This window comes from Chaetodon trifascialis, chromosome 2, assembly GCF_039877785.1.
Source record: "Chaetodon trifascialis isolate fChaTrf1 chromosome 2, fChaTrf1.hap1, whole genome shotgun sequence".
NCBI lineage: Eukaryota > Metazoa > Chordata > Actinopteri > Chaetodontiformes > Chaetodontidae > Chaetodon > Chaetodon trifascialis.
In genome coordinates, this window is record NC_092057.1 from 14,406,914 (window position 1) to 14,432,738 (window position 25,825).

Genomic DNA, 25,825 nt, shown 5'->3' on the forward strand with positions numbered 1-25,825 from the left:
TTTTGTGAATTGTTGTCATGCACCCCTTGATGTACTCTTATATATTTATACTGAGATGTAATATTGTTTGTCTTTTTTACAATAATAATAACTGCTATTGACATCTTCTGTTTTAACGACCAGGCCAGCAGCAGTCAGAGACCAAACAACTATGAAGTCTGGGGTCAGAATTGTTAAGTTTGGGTCACAATTGTTAGTCTGGGGTCACAATTGCTAGTAAATATGCAAATTGTGGATAAAAAGTTTCATGCCAACATCATGCCCGGATTCAGTCAAGTCAGTGGTAGAACACCATAGCATCTGTGACATTCAATCAACATCCAGCAGCGTCTTCTCACTCACATTCACCCAGTTTGCTCGCCTCACTACATCACACTTAACTGCTGGGGGTTGACTCATTACTGTTTAAATGACACAATACCTTTCTTTCAATAGCTTCATCCTGACTCACCCATATGACTTAAAATTATGATTAAAAAGTTATCTTAAATTGGTCTCATGCAGTGCGCCTATTATTAATTTTCCATGAGAGTATTTCTATTCCTATCTGACATGAAGAGAATTGCTCTATGTGGCCTGTGTAGTAATAATTTTTGGCTTTGATTTGGAGTCATTTGGAGTAACATGACATGGAAGCTATTAAAAAAAACAATGATTATCAATAAATATATTTCTTAAAAATAGAGAAAGCACTGAAACACAATATAAAGAGGTGTGTCCTACTGTGTATTCTGAATTTCTTCACTTTTCTTTTTAACAAACCATTCCAATAATAAAATAAAAATCAATAAATACAGTCTTTGCTAAAACATGAACATTATCATTCACTTTTTTTGCACGCCATTTGCTTGTATTTTTTTTTTTTTTCTGTCTTTCACAAATGATGTTAAAGAGAAGTTGCTGATGTGACTGTAAAGTGTATTTCCTGAGAATAATTCCACCACTGACTAAATTTCTAAATCTATAAATCCATATGTGTAGTCATGCATGGATCAATTAGGATTAAGACGAAAACACAGGATGTACAAATCAGCTTCGATGTGTTCCATCAGTGACGTGTTTGTAACAATGGATTGGGGTTCTGCAGTTACCAAACTCGGCCTCTGGGGGGCAGTGGTGCGCTTTAACGCAGCGCGGTTGCTGCCGGATCCGACCCGCTGAAGAAGACGCCGAAGGAGAGACAAGAGGAAGAAAATGACAGGGCGCGCAAAAAGAAAACCTAAATCCAGTCAGGTAATTTTTCTGACCACCGCTTCTGCTCGCCTGGAAACATGTCCGCTTAAAACGCGTGTTTAATAATCAACGAGCTGTTCTGCCTGTGGTTAGTGTAGGTACAAAGCAACTTCTGATAAATGCTGTGGGCAGAAGTGTTTGGCACGCTGTCTGAGCAGCAGTGGTCAGACGACAACATGGCAGCACCACTGCTTGTTCACTGACGCTCACAAGTAGCTTCACAGCCGTTTGAACACAACGTTTCGATGCTGTTTGCATCGACAAGTCAGCAGCGCTGAGCCATGGTTACCTAACCATTGTTTTGGTTAGGTAACGTTGATGTTACCTAGCTAAAACGCTCTGTGGCAGGGGGACCAGTGAGTGACTTCTTAATTTGATTTGCGGTATGATCCCACAAAGGCCATACATCAGCTCCCTGAAGGACAACACGAGTTAGTAAAGGTTCTCTTTACATCCGTTTGACAAAGCAGATCCCTGAACGCAGCTCTACGGTAAAGGGCGAATCCGACCCTTTTCAGTGCAGTTCAGGGTAATAATTATCGGCTTTTGTTGTGTCAGTTCACCTTGATGGTTATTTTGTAGGCTGTGGTTTGTGATGCTGTTGAGTTTGATTGTGTTACACTGAAATGTGGTCTTTGTTTAAAAAAAAAAAAAATTAAGACAGATGTTAAAAGCACAATGATCAGTATTAAAATACCTTGACAAGACTCACTATTTGTCTCTGAAAATGTTAAATCCTGAGAGTAAAAGGCAGGAGAAATGAAAGGCAGACAAGCTAAGAAATGCTTGATAAAGCAGGAAGACAAGGATTTTAGATTGTTGTCAGGCAGGCAAAAATGTCACTCTCAAAGAGCCTTAAGCAAATGGGGAAAACCAAAGATTTAATGTAGGATATATAAGACTTTCAGTAAGGCTCAAACTGTCTGCCTCATTTGCAGACAGGTTGAGCCTCACTGAAAACCTTATATATCCTACATTATCTGCAAAGAATACAATCTTCGGCGTCACCATGACACAAGGTTTTCGGCTTTCAAAGAATTGGCAAAAACGCGTCTGGGGAGCAGAATTTAGAATGTCTCTCCCAAAACCAATCTACGTCAGTGGCTCATTCAGCAAAGCATGCTGTGCGGCAAACAAAGTGGGGATCTGAAAGAGGTTATGTTTAGTACTTGAATTCACTTCATCAGAGCGAATTCAAGTACTAAACATTTGCACTGGAATCTGAACCCACTCATGATGACCTCTTACTCCACAATGACGTGCACTGACTTGAACTCTGGGAGCAAGTTGTGGATTTTTTGAAGCAAAGTTAATCAAATGCAGCAGCAAATGACCACCTGCGCATCACGTAAAACAGAGAACAAGTGCAAAATTGCATTTTTAGCAGACATATTTTCCTGTTTGAATCCACCCAATCTGCTACTACAGGGGAAAGAAAAATCTGTGGTGGATATGGTGGAAAAGTTTGCTGCCTTTGGGAACAAATTGATCTTTCCCATGCGGATTTGTTATTATGGTTATCGACACACTGAAGACAGTTGGTGTAAGTGTCACAGAGATTATGAAGAAATTCGTCACACGGCTGAGAAAGAATTTCTTTGACATTTCCAGGGATGTCTTTGACTTTGTGCATGATCCTTTCACAATCAGCCCAGTTGGAGAATTCCCTAATGTGAAAAAGGTGATGCTGTTGGAGGAAGTGGCGATTCAGAGTGAACTAGTTGACATCCAGGCCTCCAGCCAATGAAAGCTGCTCTCCATGGTGCTGAAAACGTAGGCACTTTTTGGGTGGTTTGTCACCAAGATTATAGGACACTGAAGGTTTTTGCTATTCATGTGCTCACCATGTTCAGGTCAAACCGTACATGTGAATCTGATGAACACCATCAAGATGCATGAGAGCAACCAACCGTCACATCAGTCTTTGGATGACTACTTGTGAATAAGCCTTCATAAAAGACTAATTCTCTCCAAGTCTAGTGCTACTGAAAATCTGAGCAAATTAACTGGCACTGTCTGGTATAACATAGATGTTTCTCTTACAATATATTTCTTCAGGAGTCGGGGACAGGCAATGGGGAGTTGAAGAAAGCCCGTATTGATGAATCCAAAGCCGTGCCATCGTCAGAGGTGGATTCAGATCAGCGTGATGAGATGCTGCAGCTGTATAAGCTTCAAATGCCCGAAGATCTGTACCACTTCTGGGACTTCTGCAAGGAGCTTTGTCCTGACAGCCCCTGTGGTATGCTGGGAACACTAACACTGTATCTTGTTACAGAAATACTGACAGAAGGTGCATCTGACATTTAATCAATTCTTCTGTCTGTAGATGTGGAGAAAACAGGATGGACTCATAGTTAGCCAGTGAAAAGTCTGGACAGATGGACTAGATGCACAAATGACAATTTGATAGATACACCGTAACAGCCCGACATTTGAGGAAACCTGCTGAGCAGACTTTACAGAACGTCTTTGTTAGATGTTGCATTTCTGTTTGCCAGTCAGTGACAGTTTAAACAGCATTGCTGTTCAATATATATCTACATACACAAAATGTATATCAAAGTGAGTGTCAGAACCATCAGTCAAAGTCTAATTTGCAGTAAGTTGCTCAAATATTTCAGCGATGTCTGCACGTCAGCTGATTTCTGTATCAATATGTTATTTTAATTTGCTTTAATCTCTACAGGTGCGCTGAAAGACACACTTGGTTTGCAGCTGGTTGGACCTTTTGACATTCTGGCAGGAGCTCATAAAAACTGTAAGAATCCTCAGCCCAACTTCCACCTTCACTGGAGGTATTATTATGACCCGCCGGAGTTTCAGACCATCCTTCTGGGGAGCGAGGACAGTCAGCATCATATCGGCTACTACAGGTAAGAAACACACTCTGAAGTCTGTGATGGTGATGGATCTATGCCGTTGCTTTTATTACTTTCACTTTTATTAACTTAGCCAATGAACAGTCACTGTACTGATCAGCTACAGTGAGGACGCAGTCTTGCCAGTGTGTGTGTGTGTGGGGGAGTTAATATGCAAACAGCGGAAGCCTCATCTACACGAGCAGCTTTGATTTACTGAACTTATTGTTCCCAAAATCCACCAGAGACACTCCAGACTCCCTCCCTTGCTTTGTCGGGGAAAATGAAGCCAAGAAAGGCTACACGATTACACAGATGGGGGACAACGTGTTTGCTGCTGTCCTGTGAGTACTAACCACCACATATTCACCATACGGAGACATACCTGTTTTCACTTTCAGCTGCCTTGTTAAGAAAGACAGTTTGGCCACACTTTATGTTGAGGTGCAGATATTCACCATTTACTAGTTGTGTCATCGCATTCATATTAGTGGCATGGCTTATTGTGTGTGTGTGTCTTTGTTTTCACATTAGTGAATAAGACTTCTCTTTCTTTCCACGCATCCATCAGCCTGCATCTGTTAAGAAGGAGGAAAGAGAGGGCTGGCAAGAAGGCAGCAGGAGATGCTTTGGAAAGCTTGGAGGCACAGCTGAGAGACAGGGCAGAGATGCTGGGCTTGTCTCTGGAGCAGAAGACCAAAGGCATGAAACAGAGGGACAAGAAGGTACCATGGTATTATCTTCAGTGTATTACATTAGGTACTCACTCCTGATGCCGATCTCTGAATTTCCACCTCATATTTTGCTTGTCCCGCTGTAGGTGGTCAGCAAGACATTCCACGGTGCCGGCATCGTCGTGCCCATCGACAAGAATGATGTAGGGTACAGAGAACTGCCAGAAACAGATGGTGAGCTCATGCAGTCTGTATATATAGTGATGAATATGATAATAAACCTTGACGTTTAAAAAAAGAGGCCAGCGACTTCAGTTACAATTTGCCTGTGTTTGTGGTATATGTTTGTGTTCCATTGGCGATCACATCTGTTTTTACTTGAGACTATGCTCTTTTCGTGTCAGCATGTTTTCTGAGACTTAAAGGAGGTATTAAATCCAGGCTGTGTGCATTACCCATGAGTGACGACTTGGTATTTATTTTTCTCCCTCCTCTGCATCCAGCTGGTCTCAAAAAGATCTGCAAGGCAATCGCTGACGCCCGGAATGATGAAGAGCGCGTCAAAGCCTTTGGACCTCTCCAGGAGATGATCACGTTTGTTCAGTTCGCCAACGATGAGTGTGACTACGGCATGGGTTACGAGCTAGGAATAGACCTCTTCTGTTACGGATCCCATGTGAGTCTCATGAAGTGGTGCATGAAAATCCTGCGACGCTCACACTCAGTGATGTGACTTTATGACTCCATTGTCTCTCTGCTTCCTGACCATTCTCTTAAATGTACTGAAAATATTCAGACATTGCGGAGCTGTGGAGACTGTAGTTGAATGAAATGCATTGTTAATCTTTGGTTTGCTCCCTCTCCCCAGTATTTCCACAAGGTTGTAAAGCAGCTTCTGCCCATGGCCTACAGCTTGCTGAAAAGGAATTTGTTTGGGGAAATTGTGGAGGCCCACCTCTCCAGCCGCAGCCCTGACAACCTGGACCAGCTCTCCGCACAGTGAAAGAGACTCCGAAGTACACTTCAGTTCTAGCTCTTATAAGCTTTTCTCCACCATTTGTCCTTGTCTTCTGTTGTTTGTCATTGTTCATGTTACTTGGTGGTTTTGGTGCTGCTGTCATTGATTGGAACCAGTTCAATGATATCTCGTTTGTAAAAGGTAGATGTTTAATAAAGTATTTTTATATATTTACATGTCTGTTTTTTGTATCTGAGGTGATCTTGATAATGCTTACAGTAGTGATTGTACACCATTACGTATACTTAAATTTAGTTTCACTTTTAGATTAAGATAATCAAGGCAGGGTGTATTAAATACTTGTTTCGACCACTGCCATCATAGGTAATCGTATAAAACGTGGCTTGTAGAACAGTCTTGTGTTCTGAGTGTGATATCATGCAGTGGTAACAGAGGGCAGTGTCGCATATTATAAAGCAGTGTTTCCCAACCTTTTTGAGCCACGGCATATATTTTACATTAGAAAAATCACAAGGCACACCACCAAACAAAAGTGTCACAAAAAGTATATTGAAATATAATGAAATCCAGTCTCGATTTACTTACTCAGTGTGAAACCTGGGCCTGTTTAGTTGAATACAAAGCGGTTATTCTTGCAGGAGTTGAAGAAAGACACACAGGAAGATTTCTCCTGATTGGTCCTCTGAGCCTTAGAGCACCAAGCAGGTGACACGTGGTTGGGAAACACTGTTATAAAGCATCCTTTGTGAAAGATGTGTCTCCACCACACTGCTCGAGTCATCATAAGATAAACTCAGCAGTCAGTGATCATTTAAACTGATCGGGAAGAAGCTTTAGCTAGCAGTAAATTGCAGCATACAGGAACACGGGCAGATTAACCTGCAGGCCCATTTGCAGTTGCCTACCTGTTCCCAAACAAATAGAGCGCACACACTTCTGCACAGATGGCCGCAGATTTTGATGAGACAACTTAATTTACGAAAATCCACCATGTGAGCACAATAAGAACTGGAATGATAAGGGTGTTCCAACTTGACCGTCTAAGTTACCACACAGGCCACAATATTACATAATAAAGGAGGACAGGGTTGATATTGTACTGAAGTGGCACAAATATATAAGGCATCAATTTATCTTGACCAGATTTCTCTGGACCAGTAGAAGAATGACTTCAGACTGTAATTAATGCTACACTGTGATTGCTTTCTGTTGCTATTTCTATGGCTACATTTCAGAACATTTCTTGCTTGATTTCTGCTAGCTCCATTTGTGATGTAGCACTCTGTTTCCCATTCATTTGGTTTTGGATGCCCATTGCAAGACCCTAGTTCAAAGTGTTTGGTGCCACTGTTGAGCTGTGATTGGTAGGACTAATTATCTTTTAAATCTTTTAAATGTACATTTTCTAATTCGTTGTGGATAAAAGCATCATCTGAATTCATGTAATGTAACCAAAAAAACTGTACATAGAAATGTAAGAAATAGTAAGACACTTTAATGTTTGTAATTCAAGTAAATATGAGAAATGGTAAATGAAAGCTATTCTGACATGCCACCCCTGCATAAGTCGGTGCCCCTTTTGGGCCACCTCAGTCAAAAGAGTCCTGACACACACCCTTATTGCCATATTTTTGTCTTTCACTCTGCCATTTGAAGAAAAGGTCACTTTGAATTAACATCTAACTTGGAACAGTCTGAGTCTGAAGACTCTAACACTGACAAGTTTGAGTCTGTTTAACATGATTTCTTACGCCTCCTTCTCCATTTTGCCCTCCTCCACTTGAGCCCTGCCTGGTTTTTAAATGTCTCCAAGACACTGTTATTGATTTTGCCCTGTCAACCTCCATTAAATTTGTAGCTCAGGGAGGACACACAGGCCAAAGTGGGGGCGTAAGAATCCTAAAAGGGAGATTACATTATGTAAACCAAACCCATTGTGCCTGGGCTTCGATGATTTCATGTTTGTGTAAGCAGTCTTACAGTTTTCACTGAATCATGGGACATCATGTTAACTTTTCCGTCTGAAGCCACTGCTGCTGCTGCTGCTGCTGCTGCAGAAGCACCGACGGGTGGGGGCTACAACAAGCAAAACGGGCACACTACTGATGGACGGTGCATTCAAGTACCATTGTTGAGGAATGTTCTAGGTGCATTTTATCGTTCTTCTTCTTCTTCTTCTTCTTCTTCTTCTTCTTCTTCTTCTTCTTCTTCTTCTTCTTCTTAAAGAAATCAAGTCTAACAGGGCTTTTTTTTCTCGGTACTAGTAAAAGATGAGTGATCCTTCTGTGAAGGGGTATTTCCGTTTTATGTGGTGTAGCATAAAATAAATGCCTAACACAACTCCTAGTATTACTCCAGTAACTTTGGACTATTATCCAATAATAGCTCACTCTACCCAACTTTTACTATTGCTACCTCGCTGTTGGATCGTATTTTAGCAAAATGGAGTCTCAGAAAATTACAGTTTTTCAAACTGATCGTCCTTGTGAAAGTGAGTTTCAAAAGTTTCCGACTGCCCCTGAAGGTAGCATTGATCCTGCGGAGTTTCGGGAAAGCGCATTTGAGGCGCGTTCACGTCCCCACACACATACACACACGCAGGCACACAGCAACACACTAGAAGCATCCCGTGGCGGAGGGAGCGCTCGTTTTGGTTTGACAATCTGGAATCACAACCACTGTTTTATATTTTGTCACGTTTGTTAACAGACGGTCTCTGACGCCACAGAATGACCCCGGGCCGTGCCGAGGCGTCCGGAGTCTGAGGCCCGCACAGAGATCCACCTTGCACCGGCAAAAGGACCCTCGCTGACCGCCTCCAGCAGCAGCCAGTCCGAGACAGAATGTCAAGTACCCCCGAAGAAAGTCAGTCCAGGGGCGGCGGCTCCGACGTTGACTTGAAAATGGCCTCTTCGAACAACACGACCCCCGACGGTGGACCTCCACCACCGCTGCACCAGAACCGTATTCGGCAGGTGGGTGTCAGTCCGTCCGCAGCCCGCTCTCTGCATTGACTGGCCCAGTCATCCGTGTGACGAGCGGCGCAAACCGCTGCTGATGCTGGGCGCTCGGGGAGAGCGGTCAAAGGCGTTGCCGCGCTGTAGCACATCGGCGCTGGTGATCTGACAGATTTTCTCAGATGTTGTGTTACATTGTGTTCAAATTAGCTGCTAATAGGAGCGAGCCTCGCTGCAGAGGAAATCCCATCTGTTTTGATAAGAGACTTAACAGTGATGTGCTTCAGGGGGATGCGCTAATACCCAAACAGGCCAATTGTGCCAGTTACTGTGGCCGTCAAAATAAACACCAGCACACTTGCACTGACTCTACTGGTCTCTATTGCAGGCTGCAGGGAGGGATGTTTACAACTTCGCGCATACCTTTGGAGGTTTACTGTTTGCATTTACCTTCTTCCCTAAACACAACATACTGCAGGGAGTGCATCTATTGGGCTCTTGAGAATTTTAATAGGTGGTCTGTGTGAAACATTGATACTCTCAAAGCCATACCAGCTCACATATTCACACACACTGTCTTTAAAGTCTGCTTGCTTGTGGTTCTCCTCCAGCATAATGCATTGTTGGGTAAATAGTGTGTGTGTTCACCCTGTGTGTACACACTGAGGCCTCTCTCGGGCTGGGCTGGTGTGCCAGTAAGTCCTTCTGTCCTTGTGTGCATTGAAATACTGATATTACTGGGCAGCTTCTTCTCCCCTCTCTCATCATCACCTGGGTTTGTTTTTATACGTTTAAGGCATAAACTAGAAAATGAATATTAAGTGTCACCATCTAAATCTGATCATGTAATGTGAGTGTTTGTGTGTTCAGAGAAAGTGAGTCAGGAGATGCTCGATTACAGTTTCCTGTCTCCGTGCACCCTCTCAGGCTAATGTGATTTCAGTAATGGACTGTGATGCTACATACACACAGGCACACACTCTTTAGTCTCTTCTTTTAGGGTGGGGTCTTTGAGCGAACATACATGGGTGCAATCACGAGTTTTTGTATCATCAGCACTGAGAAAAAAAATCTCAGCTGGTGTTGGTGATTAAGATCATGCCGAGGGAAGCTGAACAGTTGTGCGCTTTTGTCGGTGTGTTCTTCATGTGCGCAGACAGAAGATGAGCAAATCTGTCAGTTAACTTGCGCTCAGCCTGTGCGTGTGTGTCTGTTTATGTCGATGCGCTCTATAATGAAGGTGCAAGTGTTACTTCTCCTTAATTTCCCCACAAGGTTTCTTGTTTCTGTTACGTGTGAAGGCCGCTTTGAAGGAGGAAACTAATGTTTGCACGGAGCTGTTACCTTAATCTTTTGTCTTGTGCCACTTACTGAGGTCTGGATCCACATGTGTGCATATCTTCTAGTATCTCTGAAGCACTTACCAGTATTTCACATCAGCTGAACTTGGATAAGTGCGTCTCCTGAGTTGTGAGCTTGTCCTAAGCGGGTTTTAGTTGTTGCATCCTCTTTGGAAACCCCTTTTGCTTGTTTACATGTGTTGTGTGCTGATAATTGTTAAATGCTCACTTTACCCAGATCACAAAAAACACTATTTTCCTACACTATCAAGAGCATCATTTTTGTACTCAGATGTACAAATTTCACAGATGTACTAGAAAAGGCTCATGAGAGTAAACGTGTTCCTTTTGATCCACTTGAAAGGCACAAGTACTTTTGGGTAGTTGAAGGAACAAATTTGTTAAGATATCACATGATCTGAGGCAGCTGGGTGGTGCAGGGGAGGACTCATTTACCACTGCAGAGATCCATGTTTAGCCCCGTAGCAGCAGTGTCTCCAAGTTGGCCCCATCGATCGATCACAAGTGGCAGCGGTGATGAATGATCATGTCCTTGTCGCGGCACCAGTAACTCCTACTGGTTGGTCTGTCTGTGGTTTTTCATTTTGTCTACACACTCCCCCCGACCACTTGGCATTAGTATGGACTTGGAGATAAGGTAGCGCTCAACTGTGCTCTTTGATTGCAGCATTGTGTAAAGCGCCGACACGCCCTGCAGGTTGAAGCTGGGTGGGGTTATGCTGGGAGTTATGTGAGGTCACCGAACTCAATACGTTGTACAGTGAACCCATGTGAATGATAAAAGTGTAAGTCAGTCCCTCCTTGATAGAATGAGGAAGCTGCCGATCAAGTACAATCTGTACATGCCCACACAATCCCAACAAGAGGTCTAAACAGGCAAAATAAGTGAAAACACCTGCGTGGGTGGACCATGAGTGTGTAGGGCCTGTGAAGCTGAATTATTTGGCTCTGCTTGGAGAAAAAACAACGAGCAAGCTGACCGGCACAGCATTCGCCTAAAACATGCGATGCTCAGGATGATTCACAGACCTTGCTGTGGATAGATTTTACCCAGTCAAAAGTAGACAGACAGTATCCATCCATCCGTTGTCTACACCTGACTATCCTTTTCCGGGGCTGCTGGGGGGCTGGAGCCTATCCCAGCTGTCATTGGGCGAGAGGCGGGGTACACCCTGAGCCGGTCGCCAGCCGATCATAGGGTAACATATACAGACAAACAACCATTCACGCTCAACCATTCATGCTCACACTCACACACACAATTTTAGAGTCACCAATTAACCTAATGAGCATGTTTTTGGTCTGTGGGAGGAAGCCGAAGTACCCGGAGAGAACCCACGCATGCACGGGAAGAACATGCAAACTTCACACAGAAAGACCCGACCCGGGGATCGAACCGGCGACCTTCTTGCTGTGAGGCACGCGCACTATCTGCTGCTCCACCGTGCCGCCCTAGACAGACAGTATCTCACAGTGAACACTCTTCATGCTCTAAATTACCCAGAGTTGGTGGAAAACCACATAAAATCCATTAAACTTCATTGTATAGTGTTGGTGCAGAACTATCACCATGGAATATCTCACAAGCTCTAAAAATAACTGTACGTATGGAGAGATGCTCGAGGTTAAGTGGAAAACTGTGTTTTCTGTGATTTGGGTGAACTGATGCTCAAAGCTGGGCCTCTGAAAGAGAAATGTGTGACAGATGCCAAACGTGAATCGAGAGGTTGGGGAAACTTAATGTTAAGATGGTGCTCAGATCTGCGTATGTGAGACAAAAACGACAATGGGACAGACTGCGATGGGAGGATCTTACTTGCAGATCTAAAAATACTGCCAGTCTCTCATGTGATGTGAAAAATAGCTTCTTCCCAGCCAACTGGCTGTGTGTCCACGTCTCAGCGCTCACTGAACCCGTGTCACTAGGCATTTGCTCTGTGCTCTGGGCTGGTGTTGAGTGATTGTCTGCTTTCTCCTCTGTCTGAACAACACGGAGACTGCGTCATGTGCTTTGTCCACCCTCTGCCTGTGCCAGTGCGCTTCCCTGTAGTTGAATAGTGGATACTTAAGAGCTCAGTTCACAGAGCTCAACTCAGGACTGGATTTTATGTCCACTGCAGTCTGATATTGATAAATGAAATCTTAGAGCCTCCGGGCTTCAGACATGCTGGTTCAGATCTGAATCCTGCAGAATTTAGCATTATGTAAGGACTTTGTTTCTCTCCAAACGTCATTGTCTGTGCTTCAAATGTCCTGGCCTCGTTTCGAGAGAAGACTTGTGAGTTGTGTGTGTTTAGGACTTGACAGGTTGACCTATTTCTCACTCAGCTTTGTGGAAAGATCACTCTTCGAGTGAACTTAGTGTATCGTCCCCTCTTTCTCTTCTCTTCCTGCATCGCTTTCCCTCATCGCTTTCTTCTCGTCTAGCCTTCTGTCTCTGCTTCTCCAGAGCCTCACTTCCTCTCACTGCCTTAAAATGGGGGTTTGACGCTTTACCCTACTTTTCTCCTCTTTCTCTTGGCTCTCATCCATATTCATCTCTTATTTCCCTCTGGAATATCTCTGTCCATCCTTTCACCCTGTCTGCCCCACCGCTGGTATCTACACTAAGATCCTGATGTGCCAGGAGGTCAGATTTCACTGCAGCCTTTGACATTTTCATCTGTCTCTTTTCTGCCTCTGTGTCTGTATCTCCTCTGTGTCCACCTCCCTATCTGTCTCTCTCTCTGTCCATTGGGAGTGGCATGATGGGATTCTGCAGGAAGGGAGTCCTAATGGAGCCATGGCCTTCATTACATTACCTCTGAGCAGCCCCACACACACTTACACACACACACACACACACACACACACACACACACACACACACACACACACACATACACACACACACACACACACACACACACACACACACACACACACACATTACATGATGTTCAGTAGGAATGTTGGGCCAGTTGGGGTCTCCGTGGGTGTAGTCATACAGGGTGTGCTCTATATGCCCGTATGGTTTGTCTGATATCGTCATGTTGGTCCCTGCAACATTATAATTAATGTTGCTGCAGCAACATTGTTGCAACTGACCAAGAAGCAACACACAGGGCGCAGGTCATAGTGGATGAATGGGTCAAGCACATATGAGTCTGGTGTTTGAGCTAATTTTTCTATTGTTGACTTCTTATTCTCTTTTTTTGTGTGCGTATTTTCCCGCAAAGCTAAAACCGTGACTGATCAGTTGCAGTAATGGTCCTGGAGCAACATTAATTATGATGTTGCAGGAACAACACCAACAAATGAGAGATGGTGCACGCACTTACTCACTCAGCATCACATAGCTGTATTTACCAGAGCTGTTAGAGCACTTGTTTGGTTATAAGTGCTTACACAGAGACCTTCGAATGACCGCAAGTCAACCGCTCCAGTACCTCTACTGATGGTTACCAAAAGCCATTAAGAATTAATAAATGTTTCCCGTGAAACACCTGCACTGTTGTGTATTGTAGTTAGGAATGATTCAGCAGGATCCGTCTGTCCAGTACACTGACCCAGAAACAGAAACAGAAAGTAGTAAAGTAGTAAAAAGTTTTGACAAAGCTAAGCCCAGTGAGTGGCATTTGAACGGGACACTGGTTGTGAAATAAGGTAACAGAAATTGAATCATTAACTTTATTGAAACTGATTACTTCTAAGAACAAATGCCAAGCGTTTGCCGGTCCCTGCTTCTCACATGTGAGAACCTGCTATAGATGATTGGGTTGTATTTTTTTTTCTGCAGATTAATCAATAATTGTTAGTTGCAGCCCTGGTAGATTGTCTGTTTACTTGAAAAGCCAAATTTGCAAGCATGCAGATCCTCACAAGGTGGCGCCATAGAGCGCTTGGTATAACTTTAAGTAAGTTGAATGATTTGTTGAATGGCTTGTTCCAGACATTTGCTGGATTAATTACATTATTTGACAGTAATAAAAAAAGTCTTTCCCAGAGCTCAGGGTGGCGTCTTGTTTAGTTCAACTGACAGTCCAGAGCTCAAAGATATTCAGTTTAGAGGGATATAAATAACAGTGATTCAGCAAATCCTCACATTTAAGGAGCAGGAACCATCGAATTCAGCTAGTCATTTCAGCTCTGATCTCCTTTGTGTTTTCTGAACCGTACCCACTGCAGCGTGCAAAGTTGACCTGAAAAACTGACACATGAACATCCCAAATTCACCTCAGACAGTGACCATATTTGGTACGATACTCAAATACCAAGGAGCCACTTTGTCGACCAGCTCTGATGCAATATACAAGCAACAGTCATGTGACGCTTATGTATGGGTTTCGAATGTACTTTGCAATGGTGATAGGGCAGTGAGACGGCCATTGGCATTCCTGCCCCAGATCCAACATCCATATGGACCATCAGCATGTCTATATTTAGGTAGAAGCAGTGTCCTGACACCCCTGAACTGTCCTTCTTGGTCATCATGGTACAGCACCTCATAACTAGTTGGGGTGACCTAGTTATATCTGACACCATCTCCCTCCTCTGACCTAGTTTACCCTGATGGATGCTTGAAGGGCACAGATAGCATCATTGATGAGTCATAGTTAGTCATCGTGCTTCTGTAGTTGAAGCGTAAGTGTGTTCATCCAAGGAGTCAAGACAAAGTCAGAAAGTGACAAAGCAGACTTGGTTGTAATGGGAGACAGTGAGAGTGCGTAATGCGTGGAGATGACTGCATTAACCGGCCACAGATGCAGGATATACAGATTAGGACTGAAATGCATCCTCAGGCAGGGAAAGCCATAGAAGTGATTTGTGTTGAGTTGCATCCTTTGCCAGTCACGCTCTATAGAAGGCAGGTGTTTTTGGACTGCAGACAGCAGGAGGCATTTAGATGTCAATTATTCATCATGGCCTTATACTCTAACTCTGCTTCCTGTCAGAAAGAGGGAGAGAGAGGAAGGCGTGGCTGGTGATCAATGGACTTCTCAGAAGCTCGACTCAAACACCTTCATGTAAACGTGCTCTTTCTCTCTCTCTCTCTCTCTCTCTCTCTCTCTCTCTCTCTCTCTCTCTCTCTCTCTCTCTCTCTCTCTCGTTCTTCTGAACCTTCCTCCCCTCCCCTCCTCTCCTCTGCCTCTCATCATGTTTGAGTTGAGTTAGTGAAGGTTTTCTCACAGGAAAAACATCAAAGCTCTTCGCCGTTGTTGTTGAGAATAGCACGGCTCATAGCACTGCACGCACAGACAAACAGACACACATACAGGCCAGTGGAACGCCAGACCGAAGAAGAGGCTGTGACGCAATCTGACGCAATTTGGAACTTGTGCAGTTGGAGAAACAGAAGAGCGCGGTTCACCTTGAGAAACCCAAACTCATCATGTTTGGTTGTAGCCCGAAATGGAGCTGAAGAGTGCCACTGCTGATTAAATGTTTACACTTCATCTCACATCTGTTTTATGTGGTCTGAATCATTTTCTCTCTCACAGTTTTGTATTCTCTCTGTCTGTCTGTCTGTCTCTCTGTCTGTCTGTGTGACTAATTGTCTGCCGGGTAATTTCTCTCTTTCGCCGCATCACTCAGCGTCCCTCGTATGGCTGTGTGCTCCTGCGAATTTTAGGTCACACGCTTCATTATTCATCATACATTCAACTTGGAGGTGAAATCAGTTTCTGCCTCAGTACCCTTTGTCATCCGACGCTGGATGAGATCAGCCTTCAGATCAGATGGAGGTTCAGTCTGCCAACATTTTAGCAATGCTGGCACGTGAACTGAGGGTCAGTGGTTGGACAGAAGCTGTTTCGATGTGTGCTGCAAATGCACGCAGCATTTGACCCTTTCAAGAGGAGTTATACACATTTGGACTTTTTCCATATGATCTTATAGTCAGTTCAGTTTTGTCTTGTATCCAGGCTCAATGTGCACAAATCACTTTGGATTCTTTAGAGAAAAATTCTGTAACTCCGACATCTTTTTGCTTATTCTTACAATTCCAGCTTAGTTATAGAAGAACTGATTTGGTCAGTTAGCTGAGTGCTTTGTGTTGTACTGCTCTGTGCATTACAAGCTTCTGCACACCCTTCCTTCAGTCTCAAAACCGTAACACCCTGATGCCAGGGTATCGATGTTACTATTAACTGGGATGGCAGTCGGGATGCATTTGGATGGCAGTTTCGCTGGAATATGGTAGCTTACTTTCCAGTGGCCAGTCTAGGCCTCTCTCATCTCATTAACAGGAACGGCAAACTGACGTCATGTGTTCCCAGGGGACTTGGGCAGCACTTCAAGGAGGAAAAAAGGGAAAGCAATAAATTAGTATGACGGCCATTTCCAAGCAGTGGGTATCATACCAACCCTCCTCTGTCACGGAGAAGCAGTGGATATTGGTTATACTCGCAGGCGTTGCGTTTTCCTGATAGCTTTTACGCATGACACCTCGTAAACCTGCCGTCAGCCGCTGAAAGTGAATGATGAATTTACAGATGGATTTACTTGCTCACTCTGCATTTCTGGCCATCTAGATTCGTCGAGAGTCCTCAGTTTGCTTTGGGATAAAAAAAGATGTTGAAGGCTGTAACCTCATGTTGCGACAAGCTGCAAGCAAGCTTGTTAATGTGGTAGCAACACTGAAGGACATGTTGCTGGTAAATCGGCTACGTCTCGAATCAGAGGTATCCATTTGTGTGCACGCGCTTGTGTCGGTGCGTGGAAGTGGTACCGCTTGGGTTACAGCAGGGTGTGGTCTTCTTGACTTTCTCCCCCTGTTGTTTTTCTCTCTGGACGTATCATGTGACTCTATCAAGGTTATATGTCCCATCCACAGTGCATCTCTCTACTCCCTGTCTGCTCATTTCAGCCGCACCCACCCACGTCTCGGTGTCATTACTCACTGTGTTTGGGTGCGGTCCGATCTGGGTTCTTAACTGCCCACTTTGTCCACTTGCTATTGAATTTGAATCTGCGTGATTTGGTTTTGGTAGAAACAGAGAGAAAGAGAAAGAGAGAGAGAGAGAGACAGAGAGAGACAGAGAGAGAGAGAGAGATGTGTACTTTATAGCTCTGACCTTTCATAAGCAGTAAGAGAGAGGCTGCAAGATGACTTGACATTTAAATATTATCTGTGAGCCAGTCCAATAATCCTCTCTGCTCTGTACTGTATGTCGATCACTCTGTTAGGTGTTATACTGTAGACTAGCAATTTAGCCATTACCAGTATTTGCACAAGCCTACCTATAGCAGGTCTCCAAGTGAGGAAAGCTGTTGTTGTTATAGTGCTTGTTGGTTGATTTATGAAGTCCACAGGTTTGTCACATACCTCACTCCTACAGCAAAGCTGCATTAACCTTGTGAAGTCGCTTGTGCAGTCGCTTGGGTTTGACTGTATAGTCTTTTTAACCGCCATTTAAGCACAAACTCACCACGTACAATAAGAACCTCTTCGACAGGAAGCTACGTTTGTTGGAACATACAGTTTTCAGGCAGGTGGTAAAGCTGCAGTGTTGATTTTCTCATGTTACAGTCGTGGTTCTGGGTTCAGCTGCAGCTTAGAATCAATACCCTGAATGGAAATGGTGAGCCTTGTGTGTGTGTGTGTGTGTGTGTGTGTGTGTGTGTGTGTGTGTGTGTGTGTGTGTGTGTGTGTGTGTGTGTGTATTCTGAGTTTCAGCGTGGGCACTGTAGGCCTTCTTGGGTTGGGCAGGTGTTATTTGCCTCGGCTGGCTGATAGGATGAAAGCAAACCAAAACAAACTGTACTTCTCTTTAAAGGAATGGTAGATATTTTGGGAAATGGGCTTTCTTGCTGAGAGTTAGATTGGAAGCTCTATACCTCTCTCATGAGAGTTAATTAGCTTAACATAAACATGGAAAGCAGTAGGGAAACAATGTCTCTAAAGCTCTAAAATACACCTAGCAGCACTGTACAAAGTAACTGTGGTGTTTCATGTATTTAATCCATACACAAACTGAGATGTGAGAAGGACAAGTTGGTGTTTTCAGGTGGAACTTTTTCTCCTCCTGAAAACTATTGTTTTAAACCATGACGTCTTTGTAATAGAACATCATTTCTCAACACAAGTCTGTTGAATTTACATTTCAACAATGATTGTTTCTTTTGTCTTTTGTCGACGCCACTGAGCGATGCACTTATGTTGATACTGATGTAAAATGTATTGAAGCGTGGAACAAGCAGTTGGGTCTTTTTGGTTTTACCTTCTAGTCCACTCTGTAAAAAGTGTCTGTTGATGAAGTACTGTGAAGTACAGTAAACATTTTTCAGTCACTCACACGCTCACTTACCAGGTTAACGTTAGCCTAATGCATCACTTAAACCAAACAGATGTAAGCACTAATGACAACTAGCATTCCTCAGTGAGGTGCAGTTGGGAGAGGGTTGAAAATTGTGCTCATGAAAAATGTATGGGCTTCTAGAAGTCTAAATGAGTCATCTTAAACATAGAGATCCTCCCTCCATTAAACTCTCAGATGCATTATGTGCTGCCAGACACTGCCAATGGCAGTAGCCAGCACTATAGCTCCATTATCAGGTGGACAAATCATCAACAACAACAACAACAACAGAAGCTGCAGCAGCGTGCAAAACAACACAGGACAGCAAAAATGAATAAAATACTGATGAGTTACACAAGACACAAACCAGTGGCGTTCTATGCTGAAGCTCATTTACTATTAATTATATATTCAACATTACAGTTAACTATGTGCTAAAGCACAATATAGAATCAGTTAATGCATTTCTCCTACATCCCAAGCGCCCACCGGCTCATTTAAATTAATGTCAGTCTGATATGAAAATAAACTGGCAGAGACGAGCAAGTTGCACAGAGGTAATCCATCATAGTGAATGATTATTCATTTATTTATTTATTTACATTTCGTTTGCTTTGTAATGGAGTTAAGAGCAAGCGCTGAAAGCAGAAGCATTGCATTCTCAATATTTGTTGATGGATGGTCAAACATAAAAGGCAAAGATGAGCATGAACATTGTGAATCATATGTTTATGTGGTCATTTTTCACTTTAAAAGCAAGCAACTCTTTCTATATCCATACCTGTAAATGAGTGTGTGTGTGTACATGGTACATACACACTGAACCTGCATACACATCCACTCACAATTTGAAGCACGTGAACGGGCACGTGTGCTGGTCTCTGCATCTCCCATATCTGTCTATCATAGAGTCCTAATGGGCCACATAAAAGCCTTTGGATCTATAAAATGAAAAGTAGACCATTAACCCCTCCCCATGCACGAGATCCACTAAACCAACAGAAACAAGAGCTCACATCAGCTCTCTATGTGCCCCCCCCATGTAATCTGACTCCTAAATGGACACACACACACACACACACGCACACACACACACACACACACACACACACACACACACACACACACACACACACACACACACACACACACACACACACTTTTTAAGTTTATAATGTATTCTAATCCTCATCATCTTGCATGATGGAAGGGATCAATGGAGGTCATTGATCAGCCTTTGCTGATGCACAGACACTGAAAAGTCAGTAGAATGATATTAATAAAGACATACTGTGTGCGCACACACACTGTAAGTGTATTACAGTAAAAACACTGTTTCAGGCTCAACTGACACGCGGATCAATAAGCTTATAGATTCTGTCTGTGAAATCTGAAACTCAAGAACTCGGGCAGTGCAGTAGTTGTTTAGATTCGCTTGCTTTGTACAATACGCTGTGTGTGATGGGGGAGGTTTGCTCTGTGGTTTACTTTAGATGCACACAGTTAAGTTACTGCTTGGAAGCCAAATGTGATACAGAGGAAGATCAAAAATATTGAGTAATGTTAAGTATCAAAAGAGTGGGACGTTAAGACATGACAGACATGGACTCATCTCAACTTTCTGTTTAAGTCTCTTTTTTTGCATAAACTGTTGGAAAGCAGTTTTTACAAGCCCTAATCCCTTTGTGAAATAAGATATAGACACATATAATGAGCATTTATAAAGATGGATTAACAATGCTGGAACATATATAAGTAATTAATAAACAAAACATTAAAAGGAAATAAGGGTTACTTCCATATATGGTGTTAAACAAATGAAGGCTTAAGAAAAGAATGTCTTGCTCTCTGTTCCACCAGCAGAGGGCGCTAGAGGTGCAGAGCACATCTGCAGCAGCGTTCCAGCAGCAGGATCGTTAAGGAGCTGAATGAAGCTCTTGGGCTTTATGCAGCGGGGCAAAACGTTTTAGACTGCATTACAGCGTGGAGTGATTCAGCAGATCTGTCCCATTCATGGTTCCTGGTAGAAGGAGATGTTGCTGATGTTGTTGACTGAGCCTGTGGAAACAAATCAGGGAATATGTGTGAACAGAAATAGAGGCGTGAGATAGTGTCCCTATCCCTGGTGCTGAAATTTCAAACTCCTAACATTAGCTGCATTGACAGGGAGGGACCTTGACACCCACATGCTGGTGGCGGACAAACACACACACACACACACACACACACACACACACACACACACACACACACACACGCACACTGTCAAATCATATTCCATCAGCGAACAGGACTGACGGTGCAGTGCAGTTGAGATTCAGACCGGCCCACTTTCCCCACCATGCAGGGAGGGGGGTTGTAACTTGCAGGTGCTCGGCAGCCACTGTTCTGTGCTCACAGCTCGCCGGTCCCCCTCTGAGGCAGGTGGTCCGTCCCGTCTTCTCTGCTCTGCACAGAAGCTCCTGTACCCAAGTTCACCCTGTTTCTCTGCCTCCCCACTCTTCTTTCTCTACCTTGCGGCCACCCCTCTGTCACGCTCTGCACTCCTGTTTACTGTAATTTATTTAATGAATTGTTTTTAGAACTGTTTTTATTTTTATGTCCCCCAATGCCTCACTTTCCCCTGTACTGTCTTCTTTCTCTGGAGTAGATTTTTGGCGCAGAAATCTGCTATCAAATGTCTTCATACCCACTCTGATTTAAAGTCAAAATGAAAAATGTCTTTTTAAATGTTTTTAGATCACATCTCCGCTCATACTGTGCCTATTATGTTTGCTTCCTTTAATACAAAATATGACGTGTGCTTACGCAGACTTGAACAAATCAGTGATGTCATGACATCCATCCATCAATCAATCAAGCAATTTTCAGGTCTTAGCTGAGTTAGCTACAGAGCATGGTGGCACTGTGGCATCTCCAGAATATGCACAAGGCATTTTAGAGTCAACTGCTTCAGCAGCTGCATGGACTCTCTCTCTCTGACAGATACTGTGATCCCATTGGTGTTATGGCACGCCACTTTTCAACATTCAAATAAAAGTCCTCCCAATGCTATGTCCTGCCTGCTTGTCCTGTTTCACCCAGAAATAAGCCACAATACGGACGCTAGATACTCTCCAAATACTCTTTTCTCTGGACTTTAAGGTCTGTTCTTCATCACCAGATAGGAGGGTTAACTATGATACACCTCCCTGCCTCTGTGATGTGTAAGTGAACAAATCCCTTTTAAAAAGCAGTTTAAGAAAACCCAACTAGTTAATAAGCTAAAATGTCAACTAATTTGGCCTCTTGGCTGAACCTGTGCCAATGCACAAAAATTGGATTGGATTCATCCCTGCCTCGCAGAATTTAAAGCATCTGTGCGTCCAACTTGTATGTGATTATATCATCAAAACTATTGTTGTGGTTTAAGTTTTTGCTTTTTAATCCATTTGGGGTAGCTTTTCTGACACCTCCAATGCAGGGCACCAACACTGGAAAACTCTACACAAAATGTCTGAAAAATTCCTCTTACTTCCCCAGTTCTCCCACTCTCCCCCTCTAATCCAGTTTATCTCCTCTCCTCACCCATTAACCCTCCTTTCTCCCCACGTGTCCCTCTTTCATTCAGGATAGAGTGCACTCTCACAGCGGTAGTGAGGGAAAGAAGTCGTGGCTGTAGCAATCAGCTGGCTGTTGACATGCAGCCTCCCTAAACCCCCTCACACAATACACATTTCCTGTGACTGTGGCTCACATGCACACATTAATACACACACACACACACACACACACACACACACACACACACACACACACACACACACACACACACACACACACACACACACGTTTTGTAGCCACATCTGTTCACTTGGAGCAGGGTTTTCATGTACATCTGGACTGGGTTATTCCCTGTGTGTGTGAGTGTGTGTGTTGGGATGTGAGGAAGCGGATTGGTCTTACTCTGTGAATGGTTCATTTTCTGCTGCCGTGTGTGGATGTGTGGAGTGTCTCGTGTGAGGATTTGAAAATCCAGTAGCGGCTTCCTGGCTTGATTTGGAGGGACGAAGGATGATTGACCTCCTGATCTTCCTCCTAAGAAGAGAAAGAAGACTGTTCAGATAAGTGCTAATTTGTAGAGGTTGTATATGTGGTACAAAGTGTAACTTAAGGATATATGAAATTTAAAGTGAAACTTTAGGACTTTTTTGAGACAGACAGAGGTAGAGGTGAAGTCATGGCCCACGCTGCGGCACACCTGAAGAAAGCTCGAGAGTTCGAGCAAAGTGTCGAGTACAGAGCTCTGCAGAAAGCCAGGGAGAGGAGGAGACGGCAGCGTGAGAGAGCCGAGCGAAAGCGCCAGGTAAAAAATAATAATAAATAATATATAAGTTACCGCTGCCATGTTACCAGTTTGATCTGTACAACACATGCTCTTGTGGGCTGAAGAGTGGACTGTAAGCTCTGGTGTTAGGAAACTGTGTGTGAGACTGGGATGTGGGGGTGGACAGATGTGGATGTGGTTGACCATAGAGGTGAGCCACATCATTTCGTTTACGACAGCGGTGGGCGATGCCGCAGACTTTGGTTTAGATCCAATCACCAATGTCAAATCCGATATTGATGCTTTTCTTTATTTAAAGCAGCAAATGTATCGGAGAATTATGTCATGGTTTATGAGGTGAATATGCTATTAATAGGCTACTTCTGAATATATGTTGATGACCACCAAATCATGAGACATTTTTTGAGACATGAGACATTCTCTGTTAATGACTTAAACAATAATGGTAATAAACTTCATTTGTGTAGCACCTGTCATACAGGCACTGCAGCTCAAAGTGCTTTACAACAGAAAAAACTCAACAGAGAAAACTTCCTATCAATAGCCAGATCTTTGTCGATTGATCTGCCAATTGCTAGTTCACCATAATACTAGTATAATTTTTAACATGATAAACACAAAGCGTTGTGTCCTGACCTCTGAATAGATGAAGTGGTCTAATCGTGACTGAAACGCACGGCCGCACACTCAGGTTACACTATTTGGATCAAACCTGTGTTTGACAACACTTGTCCTTATCAAATGAATATTGTATGAGTATACTTGGTGTTATAATACAGGTTGTGACAGTGGTGTAAAATTACCATAAGTGGCCTTGTGTGCACATTAATGCAGCTGCTAATGAGATGTTTATGAGACTGAGCAGAGTTTTGATTTCCTTCCAGTGTAAGCGTAGATTTGGACACAATACTGTACAGCGTATAATCCAGTATCCTCTGTTACATGACGGACTGCAGGCCAAATCCTGCACATACAGAGATTACAGCTGGTTCTCAATCAATCCGATCTGTGTGTGTGTGCGTGTGTGTATGTGTGTGTGTGTGTGTTTGCTCAGCAGAGAGACTAACAAGGAAGCAATAGCAGCAGTGAGTGAATACTCATACTGAAACATAGACAGTACTGACACACACGCCTTTTGCATAAAGCTGGATTCTGTATCATGCTTCTGGTTTTGTCCCCTGTTTGAAAGTCTCTGACGATGTGTGTTTGTGGTTACGCTCTGAAGAGGCATATGCACTTGATATGCACTGTGAACCAGTATCTGGATTAATGGCTGTAAAAGCAGGTGCTGTTTCCTGAACATGTCAGACATTTTCTACATTCCCTTATTGAACAATGTGTTTTGTGTAAAGTTGTAAGTGTGTGAAATTTGAGCACTGTGTTCAGGCTCGACTTTATCGCTCCATCATGACCCTTGGCGTTCCTGGAGAGCACCGCAGGCCATGCGGTCTCCAGCCCGACTCGAACCCAGCTGTCGTGCACCCCACCCTGGGTACACACAGCAAGGGGTTGTAGTCTTCACTGAAGAGAAGGTCTGGAAAGGTAAAAATAGCCAAGGCGGGAGAGATAGTGAGGGTTTAATGTTTATGGCTGCAGTTGTTATCCTACAGACAGAAGAGGCAAGAAGGACTGGGCCTTGGCTCACACACTGAGACAGCGGCAGAGGTATTCAAGACGGAAGAGTTTTTGCTTGGCAAGGGATGAAAGGGCTCAGAGTGGTGGTAGTAGTGACACGAGTGAGGTTCGGAGAGAAGACATGGACAGATTTAATGGATTGTATGATTGATTGATGCAACCAAGCATCAGGAAAGTGGGCTGGAGAGGCTTACAAGGAAGGAAACTACAAGGACTGGACTTTGGTGGAGTGTATAGTATAGTGTAAGTGAAGAAAGGCCACAGTTTTCAGGCATAGCTGGGAAATTATTACCTGATTTGGCTGGTAACCATGGGCAACGCGGCAACCTGTCAGGCCTGTGGATCAGATAAAGCTTTAAAAAGCAGTGGGAGTGACAAGGATTCAGACCGTCACGCTGATTACTACGGAGCAGCTGACTCTGGATCCGACGCTGATGACTCACCGGTAAGAGGCGGAGGGAGAAGCATCAGCTTTTCTGTTGCATATGTTGCACTGACGAAGGGTTCAAGAAAACATGTCAGGTTAATCTCTTTTCTGCTGGTGTGTGTGCGTGTGTGTGAGAGAGAGAGAGAGAGAGGTTTGACCTTTGATCCTCTCCTTCGGTGTGGCCTCATCCCAGACAGCGAGGGGATGTTTGATCGTGCTGACCTCACAAGTTAACACCCAGTAGTGTTTGACTGACACGTCACTGTCTAACCCTGCTAATAAGACGTTAAAATCTTGTCAACACTCTCTTGAATCAATAGAAAATCAATACAACCAATATGGTCCCATATCGCAGAATAGAAGCTACACAGATTTTGTGAGGTGATATCTTTGTAAAAGTTCATTATTAGTTGGTTAATCGATGAGGAATTGATCCACAGGAAATTAATCAGCTATTCTGATTATTCACTAATTATATAAGTCTTCAGGAAAATAGTCACCAGATGAATTGATAATGACAGTGATTGTTATTTGCAGCCCTTAATACATCAGCAGACTTATGTATAATTGTCTGATACTGGCTTCTCACAGATATATCACAGATATATTTGTATCAGTCTGCATGTTGGCAGATATGCAAATTTAACCCTTATTTCTCTAAATTCAACTATTAGATATATATGTGTGTTGTTTCCTGTGTTTTTATTCCTTGTTATTTAGAAAGATTTCATTTCATTAAAGTTTGAAATGTACTGTACTCTTACTGTCAGCTTGCTGGTAAGGTTAGCTGTTCATCTGTAAAACATCCTCCCTGAGTACATGCTGTCAACATTTTGGAGTTCAGTGAAACTTCAAATTCAGTGGAGTTTCACATAAATGCAGCAAAAAATTGTGTGTGTGTGTGTGTGTATGTGCATGCGTGTGGGTGTGTCTCTGTGTGTGTTGCAGCTGCTTGTGCAGCCTTGATGTCTGATGGTTAAATTTAGAACAGCCTACTCAGACGTACTATTGATACAAGCAGGAAGTCTGACTTCCATAATGGCCCATCTGGACCCTCTATATTAGCTTTTTCTATCAAATAATGCGCGCGTG

At 43.5% G+C, this 25,825-nt stretch overlaps 2 protein-coding genes across 5 annotated transcripts in view; both read left to right on the plus strand.

Annotated features, from left to right (window-relative positions):
* The first annotated feature begins 1,145 nt into the window (after positions 1-1,145).
* Positions 1,146-5,960, plus strand: hpf1 (histone PARylation factor 1). Its single transcript, XM_070982782.1, has 8 exons — positions 1,146-1,233; positions 3,292-3,475; positions 3,923-4,109; positions 4,340-4,438; positions 4,666-4,819; positions 4,915-5,002; positions 5,272-5,444; positions 5,637-5,960. The coding sequence occupies exons 1-8, from the start codon at positions 1,195-1,197 to the stop codon at positions 5,769-5,771; spliced, it is 1,059 nt and encodes a 352-aa protein (XP_070838883.1). The 5' UTR covers positions 1,146-1,194; the 3' UTR covers positions 5,772-5,960.
* Positions 5,961-8,328: 2,368 nt separating this feature from the next.
* ank2a (ankyrin 2a, neuronal) overlaps positions 8,329-25,825 on the plus strand; it is a 78,105-nt gene continuing 60,608 nt past the window's right edge. For all 4 annotated transcript variants that reach the window (XM_070989899.1, XM_070989917.1, XM_070989908.1 and 1 more), the window contains exon 1: positions 8,329-8,722. In XM_070989899.1, coding sequence (XP_070846000.1) covers positions 8,591-8,722 — 132 coding nt within the window. In that variant the 5' untranslated portion in view covers positions 8,329-8,590. The remainder of the gene's footprint in view (positions 8,723-25,825) is intronic.